The sequence below is a fragment of the Capsicum annuum genome, chromosome 12, assembly GCF_002878395.1.
Source record: "Capsicum annuum cultivar UCD-10X-F1 chromosome 12, UCD10Xv1.1, whole genome shotgun sequence".
Classification (NCBI taxonomy): Eukaryota; Viridiplantae; Streptophyta; class Magnoliopsida; order Solanales; family Solanaceae; genus Capsicum; species Capsicum annuum.
Genome location: NC_061122.1, coordinates 55,133,148 through 55,150,814, shown reverse-complemented (window position 1 = coordinate 55,150,814; position 17,667 = coordinate 55,133,148). Strand labels below are relative to the sequence as shown.

Genomic DNA, 17,667 nt, shown 5'->3' with positions numbered 1-17,667 from the left:
ACTATATTATGTTTGCTCTCTGCGATACATAGGGTGTTTGATAGTATGCCTAACTCGATTTTATCCCCTTCTTTAATTGTATATTCATAGAAATTCCTATATATTAGGAGTCAATACTAAAACTTTTAATACTCTTACCGCTGCTATTAAAAACCTCCGTAAGATTGTTACATTAACAAACATATGTGCATCACATTATTCAACTCAGTGTGACAAAATCTAGAGCATTTAAATTTGCATATATAGATTTATTGTACTGCTATTTACTTTTTCAGGGCATACTTATATTATTTACCTACATTTTAGAAAGTTGTTGCAATAGTTCCTCGGACTCAAAAAGTAATAACTAAAGTAGCTAACCCTATACCAGATTCCGCAGCTGCAACCGTAGGGATCAATGAAGCACACGATCGACCCATAATATCAACAGAAGAAATAGAAAATATGTGAAGAAACATAGTCTTGAGTTTCTCTACTCTCAATTTGTTCAGCAAAATTCATACACTTGTTGACTAGTGAGTCAATAGTAACTTCCTATAGTTTCTCCCTAAAGGCCTAATCAAGTGGAATATTACTAGGGAGTAGGCTATAGATGTGGGTAGATTATTGAATTTACTTTCGTGTTATTATGCATGTCCTTTTGGATGACCAAAGATCATGAAGATTGCAATGAATGGATCTTAGGAAATGTAAATATTGCATCTTATTTTGAATCCAGTCTGCCTTGATGAGGTTGAGTGCCTTTTCCCGACGGCGTTGTTTAAGATATTAATAGGTGATTTGTGGAGTGTCAACCACTGTAAAGGTAAAACAAAGCTAACAAACAACTTTCTAAAAATCAATTAGAACTGATCAGTAGGCTATCTACTTCACCAACCTTCTTTTATCTTAGTTCAATTAGTGATTCCTCAAGTCTTGATCCTAAAGGGTGGCAATAGGCAGTTTGGGCTGAATTTAGGCAGGTCAAAATGGGTTACACTGGTATGTAGGTTGTTGCTCAATCTTGCCCAAAAGTTGCTCATAGATGGGATGGGAGATGCACTAAATAATGGATCATAATTTAACCTATCTAGCTCTTACCAAGTTTTAATTTTTTTTAAAAATAATTTATATAGTTATCAAACAAAATTATAAAGTAAAACTTCTTTATTACAACTATATACATAACATATCACATAATTTAGTCATTTTTTATTTAAATATTTTGACAAGGTTTCTTACCTTAATCTTCCTTCGAAAATTGTATTTTCTACTATGAAAAAAATCTGCCAAGCCTCTTGACGCCCCATAATCCACCTGGTGAGTTTGGAGGTGAGAAAGGTGAAGCTCCTGCTGATTACCAGCCTACTTTCAGCTTAATATTCTTCTCTTTTTGAGTGAATATGTTGGCTATCTCGCCGTTGTTGTTTTGATAAGAGGGCTTAACATCTACTATAATTGCAGGGGAATATCAAAATAGTGACAACATAAAACCATTGGATCCAAGTAAAGTTGCTAGTGTTGTTCAATATGGGGAAAATAAAACCTCCTTAAGACGCAAAGAAATTGGCCAATCCCTTATTTAAAATCAATTTTATCCATTTGAAGTACTTCTGAACTACACTTCTGGAGTCATACACCATGTCCAACTTACAGGTACGTTAGCAGAGACTTAATAGCTATTTCTCCATCGTAGTTGAAGTTCCATTGTACCTAAGTTCGGGATAAGCAGAGTATTAAGCGATAGTCTTCGTCAAATTTCTGATTATGTTAGCACTTTTTCATTTTACATGTCATATGTTTTTATAGGAGTCGAAAATATAAAGAACTTAGTATTTTTTATTTTTATTTGTTTTGTTATTTTTTATAATATTGGCTTGAGACGGGTTCAAATGGAGTAGTCAATGAGAATTCATATAGCCAACACCAGTTGTCTGATTTGGACTTTCTATTTGACCATAACCATGTAAGAGCGGAAATAATTTAAATGATGTAAGCTTTATTGTGAATAAATTTCTCAACTAACCTATTAGTTTATAATGTTTTGACATGATTGAGATCGTTAATTCGATGTTTGTCCATTTTGTCCTTTTGTGCTGATTTTTTAGTTGTTGAGATTGTTCCTGGTATTATTATTATTGAAGAAATTAGTCCTTATAGATATTAACATATGACTAATTGTTAAATATGTTGAGTTAATGGGCTGTTTCATTACTCTCTGGTTTTCCTACTCAGACAACCTGGTGTTAGAATTGCATCTGCATCGACCCCTATTCTCAAACTAAACCAGTACAGAACTTAATGTGCCTAAGTTCCCTCTTGGTACTTGTAATACCTCGTATTTTCCTAACTTAATTTAACCCTCAGCACATGGGTTTCCCTATATAAATTTTTTGAAATACTCAGTATTTTTTAGTGAAGAGTCTGTCAATACATAGGAAGTTCAGTTTGCTTTCCAATGATATAAAATTCGTCCAAATCTGATAATCGGGCGAAGAGTTAGAGCCATTTTTGTAAAGCAATGTGCCAAAATGCATGTTAGCGCGTCGTGGAGGCCAGCTAAATGATAATTGTCCATTTTCAGTGTTACTCCGTGATATTGGTCCATCGCGTTAAGCCCTCAATTCATAATTATCCATTTTTCAGTGAAGCTACGCGATGTCACCACATCGCGGTGAACTTTCAGGTCGCAACCAGTGTGGCAATGCGATACCACCGCGTTGCGCCACCATGTATTTTCCTAGTTGTCATTTTCTAGATACACGGCGTGATAGCACCGTGTCGCGCCAAGTACCCAAATCGGGTTTTTCAGTTACAAATTTTTAAGTTATTCCAGGGGTATTTGGATTTTTTTCCCGGCCCTATTCAGTCCTAAACACGGGAGTAATGCCCTAAATAGCCTATTACATCATTATTCACTCAATTTCTCCTAAATCAAATCACTCTCTCTCAAGAGGCAAAAATCCTAGCTTCAAGAATCAAGGCTAACTTTTAAGAATTTCCTTAAGAATTTTCAAGAATTAACAACCCAAGGTATGTTAGGTGTTCATCTATGGGTTGCTTTCACCCATAGAGTCCATCAATCCATTTTTAAAACTACAAGATTGTTTATTTATGAATGACATGCTTGAAATTGAATTGAATTCATGTTCATGTTATTGTTGGGTCTCAATCCATGATTGAATTACAAGTTTTCATGAAATTAATTATCATATGTGTTGAATTACGTGATCTTCATGATAAACCTTTCAATTTGCAAGTTGATTTATGTGACCATGATAATTATGTGTTGATTATTGTATAACCTAAGCATGCTCCCCATGTGTTTGATAAAATGTCTATGTGGATGAAACAATGTCATTATAACATGATAGCATGTATTCCCTATTCATGTACAAGTTAATGCTTTACAAGTGTTTGATAAAATGCCTCTATGAATAAATTATGATCAAGTGAACATTGTTATGTTATTCAAGATTATGCTATGCCTTTCTTTTTATGCTATCAAGTCTTGGGGTATTTAATACCCGATAATTTAGCTGTGTACCTAGAGCCAGTGTCAGTTACAGAATAATATCAGTTATGTCCCAATCAGTAGAATCTAATCAGTTACAGAACTCAGTAGAACTCAGTCAGTTATAGAACTCAGGAAAACTCAGTAAACTCAGTATCAGTCTAGTCCAGTTCAGTATATTTCAGTTCGGGGTAGGATTCAGCACCAAGTAAACCCAAGGACGGGGGCTCACCTGCTAGTAGAGGGTGTGATTCTTAAAAATAATCCTTGCGTTCTAGAACTACGTAGCTACCGTAGGTTGAGACATCAAACCAGCCAGTTGAAGGTTGATGAGGTATTTTAACCTGCCAGTTGAGGGTTCACTGTTCTCATTAGAGTACCTGCTAGATGAGGGTAACTCTTCAGTGTCTTTACCCGTGGCACAGTACTGACACCCTTCCAACTGGGATCATAGGTTGGACCCCAACTCAGTTATCTTATTTGGGGTATGTCGTTAGATGATTACCTCCTACAATCTCAGATTCAGTCTTCAGAATAGAACTTAATTTAGTTCTACAGAATTAGGACTGTCAGATACAATCAATCAGTATTAGTAATCCAGTTATCAGTAACTTCTGATATCAGTTACTCAGTATCAGAACTTAGGACATAACTTCAGATAAGCTCAATCACATTATTTATTTATATGCACAGTGATGCATACTCAGTATTTACAGTAGTATCAGTTATCCATGTACTTTCATGTTCAGTTAATCTATATCATTCAGTCAGTTATAGTTCATGCATATGAACCCTTGCATTCAGCCTTACCTTATCTAGCATACCAGTATATTCTATGTACTAACGTATACTCTTTTTTTATGCTATGATGTCTCATATCATAGGTTCGGATGCTCAGGTTCCCAACCGCGCGAAGATAAATTCAGATTCAGCCAGCAGTGTTAAAGTTAGTAGTGAGTCCTCATCTATCGAGGATATTTTATTATTTTAGTGTCTCAGTAGATGCAGTATTTCAGTAGATGTAGTTAGTTGGGGGATTATCCCATCAACTCCACATTCAGCCAGTTCAGTTTAGAGGCTTTTCAAACTAGGCTTTCAGACAGTATTCAGTTTTATAGATAACTATTATCAGTTGATATTCTTTATCAGTATTTAAATATTTTGAACCTTATGTCACTTCAGCCTATTTTTTGCTTTTATTACAGTATTATTATTCCATAATCACAACAGATATCAGTCATGGGTTAGCTTGTGGTCCTTTGGGATCGTAAGCACCGTGTAGCATTCGGGATATAGACTCGAGGGGTTACAAACTTAGTATCAGAGATTAAGGTTCAATAGAGACCTAGGAAGTCTGAAATCCATATTAAGTAAAGTCTTGTGCATGGGTGTGTTGCATGCCACACTTACGGACAGGAGGCTATGAGATATTTTAGGAAAAGTTTCTCTTCTTTTACTATTCATGTCATGCGAGTGAGCATAAGCTCAAGTTAAAATCTCAGTCTTATCTATTTTATTCTTTTATTTATTGAACATACCCTTCAAAAAGACTAACGAAAGGAGAACTGGAAATCAGTCAGCACCTCAGTCTATTCAGAAAGATCCCCTGGACGAGCATGTCTCCCATGTAGAATTCAGAGCTGCATTCACTACCCTAGACAATTCCGTAGCAGCTCAAAATGAATGGCCAATTGCTATTCAGGCCAACCCAGTGGCTAATAATGCTGCATCCAGGATTCGGTACTTCACCCGAATGAATCCTCCCCTATTCTTAGGATCTAATCCAGAAGAAGATCCAAGGAGTTCCTCGATCAGGTTCAGAAAGTCACAGATATCATGGGAGTGACTTCTAGTAAGAGTGCTGAGTTAGCCGCTTATTAGCTACAAGATGTGGATCATACATGGTTTAAGCAGTGAAAGGTAAATAGGGGCACAGATGCAGAGCTCATAGAGTGGGAAGAGTTTTCTACTCTTTCCTAGAGAGATTCTTTCCTTTAGAGCTGAGAGAAGTCAAGGTGTTAGAGTTCATCAATCTCAGGTAGGGCAGTATGAGTATGAAAGAGTATTCCCTGAAGTTCACTCAGTTAGCCAGGTATGCTCCCCATGTAGTAGTAGACAGTAGGTTCAGAATAAGTAAGTTCATAGCTGAGGTATCAGATAGTGTGGTTAAGGAGTGCAGAACTGGGATGTTGATTAAAGAGATGGACATATCCAGGATCATGGTCCATGATTAGTAGATAGAAGAGGCTAAGAATAAAGAGAGAGAGAGAGAGAGGCAAAATAAGAGATCTAGAATAGGTAGCTTCAATTTTAATCAGCCTAAGTTAGAGAGCGGTAACCGTTCCCAGTTTTACCCAAAATCTTCAGTTCTAGCTCTGTCCTCAGCTAGTGCTCCAGTACCTAAGTTCAGAAATAGTAACAAAGATAGGGCACAGGCTCTAAATCTCAGGGTAGTGTCAGCAGTGCACGAACAAATCCTCTTTGTCAGATATATGGCAGAAAACATCAAGGTGTCTGTAGAGTTGGCAGTGATGTTTGTTTCGGGTGTGGCAAGCCCAGCTATGGAGTCAGAGGTTGTCCTCAGTTAGGTTCTCAGGGTCAGTATAATAATTTTTCAGCTCAGTCAGGTCACTCGAATCAGTAGGGTGCCGTTTCTAGTGCCACCAGTGGGCAACACCCAAATAGGCTTTATGCACTTTACTCTAGACAAGATCAATAAAATTCTCCTGATGTGGTCACTAGTATGTTATAGATCTTCTATTTACATGTTTATGCCTTGCTAAATCCAAAAGATTCTTTATCTTTCGTAACTCCTTATATAGACGTTAACTTTGGAGTTAGTCCAGAAATCCTAGCAGAGTCTTTTTTAGTTTCTACCCCAGTGGGTAAATCTATCATAGCCCGACGGGTATACAGGAACTGTCTGGTTATGATATCTCAGAAAGTTACTTTGATAGACCTTGTAAAGCTAGAGATGGCGAATTTTGATGTCATTCTCGGCATAGATTAGCTCCATTCATGCTATGTCTCAGTTGATTATAGAGATAGAATAGTTCATTTTCAATTTCCAAATAAACCAGTCCTTGAATGGTGGGGCAGTACCACAACGCTTAAGGGTCAGTTAATTTCATACCTTAGAGAGAGAAAAATAATATCTAAGGGATGTGTCTATCATCTTATACAAGTCAAAGACTCTAGTTCAGAGACTCCCAGTCTTGAGTCAGTTCCAGTAGTAAATGAATTCTCAGATGTTTTTCCCAAAAATCTCTCTAGATTTTCTCCCTTTAGGGAAATAGACTTTAGAATAGACCTTCTTCCATACACTCAGCCTATATCTATTCCTCTATGCATAATGACACCAGCGAAACTTAGAGAGTTAAAAGAACAGTTGAAGGATATCCTTGATAAGGGATTCATCAAACCCAGTATTTTCTCGTGGGGCGCACCAGTTTTATTCGTGTGTAAGAAAGATGGTTCTTTTAGGATGTGTATAGACTACTATCATTTGAACAAAGTCACAGTCAAGAATAAGTACCCACTTCCCAGAATCGATGACTTATTTGACCAACTTTAGGGTGCTAGTTACTTTTCTAAGATAGACCTCAGATTAGGCTATCATAAGCTTAGATTTAGAAAATGTGACATTTCAAAACCAGCTTTCGGAACCCGATGTGGTCACTTCGAGTTTCTAGTCATGTTCTTTGGTCTTACAAATATCCCAGCAGCTTTCATGGACTTAATGAATTGCGTGTTTAAGCAGTACTTGGATATGTTCGTTATAGTCTTCATCGATGACATTCTTTTCTATTTTCGTAGCGAGAATGATCACGCAGATCATCTCAGAATCGTACTTCAGACTCTCAGAACTCATCAGTTGTTCGCCAAATTCAGTAAGTATGAATTTTGGCTACGATCAGTAGCATTCCTTGGTCAAATTATTTTCGGTGATGGCATTAGAGTTGATCCTCAAAAGATCGAGGCGGTGAGAATTGGCCTAGACCCATCTCTCCATCAGATATACAAAGTTTCTTGGGTTTAGCTGGATATTACCATTGGTTTGTTGAAGGATTTTTATCTATTACATCATCCATGTACAGATTGACTCAGAAGAAAGTCCAGTTTCAGTGGTCAGATTCTTGTGAGAAGAGTTTTTAGGAGTTGAAGACTTGACTTACCTCATCCCCAGTTTTGACTCTACCAGATGGTTTAGAAGGGTTTTTTATGTACTGTGATGCATCTAAAGTAGGTTTGGGTTGTGTCCTCATGCAGAGAGGTAAGGTCATAGCCTATGCCTCCAAATAGCTTAAGCCCTATGAAAAGAATTACCCAACTCATGATCTCGAGTTAGCATCTATAGTGTTTGCCTTAAATATTTGGAGGCATTACTTGTATGGGGTGCATGTTGATGTGTTCACAGATCACAAAAGCCTTCAGCATGTGTTCTCTTAGAAAGATTTGAATTTGCATCAGAAAAGGTGGTTAGAGTTGTTAAAAGATTATGATATAAGTGTTTTGTATCATTCGGGCAAGGCCAATATAATGTTTAATGCTCTCAGTAGATTGTCTATAGGTAGTGTTGCTCATGTTGAGAATGATATGAAGAAGTTCATTCAGGAAGTTCACTAGCTTGCTCGACTAGGTGCCCCCTTAGTCGATTCAGTAGAGGGTAGTCTGTGGGTGCAGAATAGTTCAGAATCATCTTTAGTTTCCAAAGTGAAGAAAAAATAGGATAGAGATCCCAGTCTTGTTAAGTTGAAAGAGTCAGTCAGAGATCAAAAAATAGAAGTTTTCTCCTAAGGAATAGATAGTGTGTTGTGTTGCACATGTCATTTATGTGTGCCAGGTGTAGATGACTTGAAGCAATAAATTCTTGCTGAAGCATATGGTACGCGATACTGTATTAATCTAGGGTCCACTATGATGTATCGCGATTTACGGGAGATCTATTGGTGGAGTGGGATAAAGATAGATATTGCAGAGTTTGTATCTAAGTGCTCTACGTGTTAGCAAGTTAAGATTGAGCACCAGAAGCCTAGTGGGTCTATGCAGGAGTTTAGTATTCCTACCTAGAAATGGGAAGAAGTGAATATGAACTTTGTGATGGGTTTGCCTCGTACTCATCATCGGTATGATTCTATTTGGGTTATCACAGACAAGATGACCAAATCAGCTCATTTTTGCCAGTTCATACTTCCTATTCATCTGAGGACTATGCCAAACTCTATATCAGAGAATTGGTCAAGTTACATGGAGTCCCAATATCCATGTTCAGTTATAGTTATAATCTTGGTATTCATTACCATTACATTTTCAGTCATGCATTCATGAGTCAGTTTAGACATGTACTCATGCATCAGATATGCATGTTCAGTATGAAAATTCAGCTTATTAGTAGCTTCAGTCATGTATTTCATGCATCAGATATGCATGTTCAGTATAAGAACTCAGCTTGTTAGTAGTTCAGTCTATTAGTCATGCTTTAGTATGCATGTTCAGCATGTAAACTCAGTCTATCTGTGTTTTTCAGCTTAGTCAGTCTCATTCGAGGATGAATATTCCCAAGGGGGAGATATTGTAATACCCCGTATTTTCCTAACTTAAATTAAATCTCAGCACATGGGTTTTCCTATGTTAAATTTTTTAAATACTCAGTATTTTTTGGTTTAGAGCCTGCCAATGCCTAGAAAATTCAGTTAGCTTTCCAACGATATAAAATTCGCCCAAATTCGATAACCGGGCGAAGAGTTAGAGCCATTTTCGTAAAACATTATGCCAAAATGCATGTCAGCGTATCGCGGAGGCCAGCCAAATGGCAGTTGCCTATTTCTATTGTTGCTCCGTGATATTGGCATGTCGCGCCAAGCCCTCAATTCATAATTTTCCATTTTCTAGTAAAGCTACGCGATGTCAGCGCATCGCGGTGAACTTTTAGGTCGCAACCAGTGTGGCAACGCGATACCACCACATTGCGCCACCATGTATTTTGCAACTTATCATTTTCCAGAGACATGACGCGATAACGCCGCATAGCGCTAGGTGCCTAAATCAGGTTTTTCAGTTATGATTTTTTAAGTCATTCCAGGAGTATTTAGGTCTTTTTTCACGGCCCTAATAAGTCCTAAACACAAGAGTAATGCCCTAAATAGCCTATTACATCATTATTCACTCAATTTCTCCCAAATTAAATCACTCTCTCTCAAGCGGCAAAAACCCTAGCTTCAAGAATCAAGGCTAACTTTCAAGAATTTCTCCAAAAACCTTCAAGAATTAACAAGTCAAAGTATGTTAGGTGTTTATCTATGGGTTCCTTTCACCCATAGAGTCCATGAATTCGTTTTTAAAACTACAAGATTGTTGATTTATGAATGACATACTTGAAATTGAATTGAATTCATGTTCATGTTATTGTTGGGTCTCAGTCCATGATTGAATTAAAAGTTTTCATGTTATTGATCATCATATGTGTTGAATTACATGATCTTCATGATAAACCTTTCAATTTGCAAGTTGGTTTATGTAATCATGATAATTATATGTGTTGATTATTGTATAACCTAAGCATGCTCCCCATGTGTTTGATAAAATGTCTATGTGGATGAAATAGTGCCATTATAACATGATAGCTTATATTCCCCATTCATGTACAAGTCAATGCATTCCAAGTATTTGATGAAATGACTCTATGAATGAATTATGATCAAGTGAACATTGTTATGTTATTCAAGATTATGCTATGCCTTTCTTTTTATACTATTGAGTCCTGGGGTATTTAATACCCGATAATTTAGCTATGTACCTAGAGCCAGTGTTAGTTACAGAATAGTATCAGTCATGTCCTAATCAGTAGAATCCATTCAGTTACAGAACTTAGTAGAACTCAGTCAGTTACAGAACTCAGGAAAACTTAGTAAACTCAGTATCAGTCCAGTCCAGTTCAGTATACTCAATTCAGTGTCTTTTAGTTGGGAGCAGGATTCAGCACCGAGTGAACCCAAGAATGGGGGCTCACCTGCCAGTAGAAAATGTGATCCTTAGAAGCAATCCTTGTGTTCCAAAACTACGTAGCCAACATAGGTTGAGACATCAAACCAGCCAGTTGATGGTTGATGAGGTGTTTCAACCTGCCAGTTGAGGGTTCCACTATTCTCATTAGAGTACCTGCCAGATGAGGGTAACTCTTTAGTGTCTTTACCCGTGGCATGGTACTGACACCCTTCCAACTGGGGTCACGGTTGGATACCAACTCAGTTATCTTATTTGGGATATGTCGGTTAGATGATTACCTTCCAAAGTCTCAGTTTCAGTTTTCAGAATAGAACTTAGTTTAGTCCTACATAATCAGAACTGTCAAATACAGTCAATCAGTATTAGTAATTCAGTTATCAGTAACATCTGATATCAGTTACTCAATATCAGAACTTAGGACTTAGCTTCAGACAAGCTCAGTCACAATATTTATTTATATACACAGTGGTGCATACTCAATATTTACAATAGTATCAGTTATCCATGTACTCTCATGTTCAGTTACTCAATATCATTCCGTCAGTTATTGTTCATGCATATGAACCCTTGCATTCAGCCATACCTTATCTAATATATCAGTACATTCCACATACTGACACATACTATTTCTTTATGCTATGATGTCTCATATCATAGGTTCGGATGTTCAGGTTCCCAACCACGCATAGACAGATTCAAATTCAGCTAGCAGTGTCAGAGTTAGTAGTGAGTCCTTATCTATCGAGGATATTTTATTATTTTAATTTCTCAGTAGATGCAGTATTTCAGTAGATGGAGTTAGTTGGGAGATTGTCCCATCAACTCCACATTCAGACAGTTCAGTTTAGAGGCTTTTCAAACTAGACTTTCAAACAATATTTAGTTTTACAAATTACTATTATCAGATGATATTCTTTATCAGTATTACAGATTTTGAAACTTATCGCATTTCAGCTTATTTTCCACATTTATGATAATATTATTATTCAGTGCTCACAGGAGATATCAGACATGGGTTAGTTTATGGTCCTTCGGGTTTGTAAGCACCGTGTAGCATCCGGGGTACAGACTCGGGGCGTTACAATACTGATTCTGCTGAAATCATGAGAAGCTAGACATAGAACCTGCTGATGAGCCTATCAAATGTCTTGAACCAGCTAGCACACCGGATAAATTTATGAGCGGATTCTGTGCCTATAATTTTACATTAGGTCCAGCAGCTGGCAACTTCTGCTAAGATCAACAACCTAAATAACTACATGTAGAGAAAATAGCTTTGGACATGGAATACTCGAGGTAAATATATATCTCTTTTATCGTAAAATTTAGAGTTACTTGTAACACAGACCTAAACACTCACCTTTTTTGTGAGTTTCATACCTCAACTATCCATTGTTCCTTTTACCTTCCTAAAGTATCACATTTTCATGAGTTCTATACCTCAATTATCCATTGTTCTATTTTTCTACCTAAACTATCACTCCTTTTGTATTAAAAGATACCTCGATACTGAGTTGGTGGTCTCCATAGAAACTTTTATGATTGAATTTTGTAAAGTAGAGAAAAAGGATTTGATTGTTGATTTGATTCTCATTATTGATGTTTTTGTGGTCGTGTCACCTCTTTTTTACATGGTATTTATTGTCATAACTTACAACAGTTATGTTCCACTTTGGAATGACCTACCTACTAGGAAGACTTAGCACAAAGCAATAAACTGCTTAATCATACAAATAACTATTTTGATTTCTTCTTCTTGTTCTTTCACTGTGCAGGTTATTCAGATGAAGGCAAAGTAATTCCCTATAAGAGAGGATGTCATTTTGCCAAATGAAACATCTACATATCTGGACATTCTGGTAACTGGAGCAGTGATAAGAAACACTTTCTCACTCTCCCATTTTCTTGTGTCTACGAACGGAATAGAAAACAAAAGAAAATTACTCTTGAAGGATACTAGCTTCCACTGACAATCTAAATCTTTTGAAGTTTTCTTTTAATAGCTATTCTTGAAATGAGGATAAAATAAAATGTTGGGCCCATGCCCATCTAGTAATACTTAAAAGCGTGGATTCCGATGACTTTTGCAATCCCCAAAATTAACTAAGGCTCCATTTGTTTTTCTTTTAAGATTCAGATGTCTGAATCTAAATGCATATCTGAATGATTAAGATGCTGTCTCTAGATCTGAAAACTGAATGATTAAAACTGTTTTTTTTTCAATATCTGAATGAGTAAAAAAAATATTTGTATACATAATAAAATAAAAAATACAATTAAAAAAATTAATTTTATATTAAAAAATATGTAATTTAATACAACAAAATTATTAGTATTTAATTGAGAAAAAATATTTATATTTGTTAGTGATAGTGGAGATGGCTTATAATGTTGGTTCCGGTAACAATGATTGATGTTAGTGATTAATAATGTTGGTGGAGATAATTGTGATGGTTGGTATTGTAGTGACTGTTATGATGGTGGCGATTGATGGAGGTGGTGGTGGTTGTGATATGATGTTGCTTGATGTTAGTAGTTTAAGGTGTTGATTATGTTGGCTGAAATATGAATACATGATGATTGACGATGTGTTGGTGCTAGTTGGAGATGTTATTTGTTGTGATGGTGGAGATGGTTATTAGTAGAGATAAATTATAGTGATGATACTGGTTGAAGTGGTGGTAGAGGTGACGTTACTAGTGACAATGGTGGTGGCGGCCAAAGAATGTGTAGAGGTTGTGATGTATTATTGGTAGTTAGTGGTGGTGCTAGTTGTGATAGATGAGTTGGTTGGTAGTAGGGATTGATCGGTATTGGTTGCTGATTGTGGTGTTGTTAATGGCAGTGGTGGCGGTGAATATAATTAGAATAAAAGAGGTAGTAGATGTGGTAGCGGTTGACAATTGTAGTTGGTAGCGATATTTTTTGTCGATGGTGAAGGTTGTTGTTGTTGGTGGGTAGTGGTTGATAATAGTGACATTAGTAGAGGTAGTTAATGGTGGTGACTGCTGATTATGAATAGAGTAGTGAATAATATCCAATATCAAAATATCCCTCCAAACCTATTAAAACTTGGTTGTAGATCTAAATGATTAACATTTATTCAGACCTATTAAAAATTAAAATTTTAATAAAAATAAATACACTTAATGAAATAAAGTATAAATTATTCAGATTCAGATTGGTTAAATGCAAACAAAGGCCTAAATTGCTTTTATGTCCCCACTTATTCTTGACTAGATGTTGTAGATATACACGTCTTTCAGTCGTAACTCATAACTCAACAACACGCCTACTTCTAATTTCTACACACCACAAAGAAGGAAAAAAAAAAAAAGAAATGGCGAGTCTGAAGGTGCCAGCATCAGTTCCAGATCCTTGTGAGGATGCTGAGCAACTCAAAAAAGCTTTTAAAGGTTTTGAATCTTTGTAATATATTCAGATCCCCTATTGTTGTTTGTGTGTGTATGTCATTGGATTGATCTTACATTTGCTTTTGCTCTTTTCTTGAGTGATCAGTTGACTTCTTACTTTTCCTTACCGTCTTGAATTCTTGTTTTTTGGTGGAGTTTTGTGATCTGAAGGCAGAGGAGGATCTAGCCCTTCAAATGCCATATTCCAAAATTGTTTCAAAATGTACATAGATATTAGGCTTCACCCATCATCTCTATATTTGGAATCTGCCTCGGTTTGTTGGTGGGCATTGGCATAATGCTCTGTGATTTTTTATTTGTTCCTTATTTGGATGATTCATGGAGGGAACTAATGATTTTTGCCTGTAGCAATTTGTAGCATACGCTTTATGATCCTGATTCCTTGTACCTTGGTTTTTGTTATTGTTTTTGTTGTAGTTTCTGTTCTGTTGCCATATTTTGTTTTTGTTATTATTGAATTATTTCTCTTGTGCTTCCGTTACTTCTTTTTCATTTATGGATTGTTTTTCCTTTAGTCGGCATCTATCACAACAACCTTTCTACCTCTGAAGTAGGAGTAAGGTCTGCGTACAGTCGTACATGAGAAAAATAAGCCAGAAGGGCCTTCCAAATTTCCAATTGAAAAAAGAACTGAGATAGTTGTTGGACAACTACATTAGTTGTCTGAACAACTTCGCGCAGTTGTCGAACAACTTCTCTCAGTTGTCGAACAACTACGCCTAGTTGTCGAACAACTAGGCGCAGTTGTCGAACAACTGGGCGAAGTTGTTGAAAAGCTTGCGCAGTTGTTGAACAATTTTGGTAGTTGTTCGACAACTGCGCCTAGTTGTTGAACAACTACCAAAGTTGTTCTACAACTGGGTCAAGTTGTTGGAACGGAAAAACTTAAAAAAAAAAAACTCAAAAAACTTTTGTCCCTCCCACCTAATTTAAAAAACTTGGAGGACTTTCACTTAATTGGACAACTTGTTTGTCCTTTTTAATTGAAAGTCCCGTCGTACACTCTATCCTACCCTAGACCCCACTTTATGGGACTACACCAGGTATGTGTTGTTGTTATGATTCCCTTAAAAACATTCCCCAAACATTTGGTTGGTCTAGTTGCATCTAACTTGATGACCAAAAGATTTACCCCAATTACATTGTCTGGTTAAAAGAGGTGATTATTTTTCATGGAAGAGCTCACTAGAGACTGTTTATTTTGATTTCTTGGGCTTGCAATGAAAGATGACTTTTGTCTTTCATGGAAGCCTCATGGTTAAATATTTGCAGGATGGGGTACAAATGAGGAACTTATTATTCAGATTTTGGCCCATAGGAATGCAGCACAGCGCAAGTTAATCCGTGATTCTTATGCTGCTGCTTATGGAGAGGATCTTCTCAAGGACTTGGATTCTGAACTGACAAGTGATTTTCAGGTTAATTAGTTCCAATTTTCCATTCTTGTTCCAAACTGTGTTGGAGTATCCCGTTTTATGAGTTGTTGTGTTGTATTGAATGTTTTCTCTTTTGTTCATTCATATTTGCTTAGATTTGTTTGGAGCACATCCACATGGTTAATTACAAGTAATATAAGGCAAACATTGCTTTGACTAGTTATATAATTTGATTCATATGGCATTACAGCGTATAGTGCTTCTCTGGACTTTGAGTCCTGCTGAGCGCGACGCCTACTTGGCTAATGAGGCTACCAAACGGCTGACTGCTAGCAATTGGGTTATCATGGAAATTGCTTGCACCAGGTCTTCTGATGAACTCTTTAAGGCGAGGCAGGCCTACCATACTCGATACAAGAAATCTTTTGAAGAGGATGTTGCTTATCACACAACTGGGGATTTCCGTAAGGTACTCCATAAGATCTACAGTGCCGCATTTAGTTCATCGTTATTCTAATGCTAGTCAACTTTGTCATTAGATCAGCTGTAGAGGGAAACCTCTAGTCAGACTGAGGATCGCAGTCAAAGTTTTCTAAAGAGTCTGCCACTTTGTTGTTTTCTCTAAATGTATAGATTATTTGATATGGCCAGCCGAGAATTTGGATAAAATGAAGCTCCACCATGGGTGTAGGTATGGGTAATTCTAGGGGCTTCTTCATTTTCATTGAATCAATTAGTTTGACTATTTTGTTATTCTAGGACCAGTAGATCCTTTTGCCTGGTAAAGTTCATTAACTCTTCTTTTTGCTTACTGTGATTTCTTAAGGATTTTGCTTTCTACCCTATAAGCTGTTACAGTTAGACCTGTTTGCCACCTTTGTGATGTTTAAGATGAGTGATAAAGGGAGCCGAGGAATTGATAGTCTCGGCTACGACCATCCACCTCCAGCCATAATGTTGGGAGTTCACCTCACCAAGGGAGCAAAGTGGAAAAGGATCATTGTCGGGCTCCTAAGTAGCAGGGGTAATTGGGGTTAAGGTTTACTGTGTCCAACAAAATAAAAAAGGTTTTAAGGATAGCAGTCTCTGAGATAACAGTAAATAGTTGGATAGTCACCTAAAGTTAGATAATCGTGTTGTCTGTCTTTGTTCCAGTGAATAATAAGAATAGATGCAACAAATAAACCTTGCAATCACCGTGATTGTGCTGGTCATTCTGTAGTAAACTAATTCCCGTACAGCTTTTGGTTCCTCTTATAACTGCCTTCAGATACGAGGGAGAAGAGGTGAACATGACATTGGCAAGAAAGGAAGCAAATATACTGCATGAGAAGGTCTCTGGCAAGGCTTACAATGATGAGGAGCTTATCCGAATTATTTCTACTAGGAGTAAAACACAGCTGAATGCAACTTTCAACCACTACAATGATCAGCATGGCCATGAAATCATCAAGGTAAAACTCAAAACATTAGAAAGACTTGATTTTCACTTTCCATTGTTAAAATGGATCTATTTGCTATTCCATTTTTGACATTATAAACAAGATTTCACATTTGCTATTGTCTTCAATATCGTCATATTGATTCTTATTTTACTGCTGTTCTCGAATATAACTGTTCATTGTACTGGCAATGATGCAGGATCTGGAAGCTGATGACGATGATGAGTATCTGAAATTACTTAGAGCAGCAATAGAATGCTTGAAAACCCCAGAGAAATACTTTGAGAAAGTTCTTCGAGTGGCTATCAAGGGGCTGGGGACAGACGAATGGGATCTTACTAGAGTTGTTGCCACTCGGGCTGAGGTTGATATGGAGCGTATCAAAGAAGAGTACAATAGGAGGAACAGTGTTACATTGGACCGTGCAATCACTGGAGACACTTCAGGAGACTACGAAAGAATGCTTCTGGCTTTGATTGGGCATGGTGATGCTTGAGTACATGTGTTGTAACGTACGGATAGTAAAACTATTTCCTGTTGTCTGAAGTTTGAATTTGCTTTTATAATATGTGGCGTGTACTCTCAGAGTTTGGTTTTGCATTATATGAACTAAAATAAAAAAGAGAAATGGTTTTGTATCTAGTGTTGACAACGGGTTCATCGCCAACAAAATATTGCTATGACCACCAGAAGGCTACAGAATAGCACAGCCACATGAGGTCACTTGACTGCTAATAAGCCAAAATAAGGAAAAGGAGAAAAACTGAAAAATTCAATAGACAATATTCATTTGGAGTACAGTAAATTGATCTTTGAGAACTTAATAAAGCACCTCACTGGAATGCAACTCTCTTTCAACTTTTGATCTGCCCGAGACATTGAATTTAAATCCTTTCACAGATTCTATACCAGTTTTT

The 17,667-nt window shown here is 36.9% G+C and overlaps 1 protein-coding gene across 1 annotated transcript; it reads left to right on the top strand.

Moving 5' to 3' along the window:
* Positions 1-13,827: 13,827 nt before the first annotated feature.
* On the top strand, positions 13,828-17,364 carry LOC107850818 (annexin D2). The gene is given in 5 exon segments (NM_001324677.1): positions 13,828-13,914; positions 15,205-15,350; positions 15,559-15,777; positions 16,550-16,762; positions 16,950-17,364. Coding segments are annotated over 5 exon segments (951 nt in total). The 5' UTR covers positions 13,828-13,838; the 3' UTR covers positions 17,247-17,364.
* Positions 17,365-17,667: the final 303 nt, after the last annotated feature.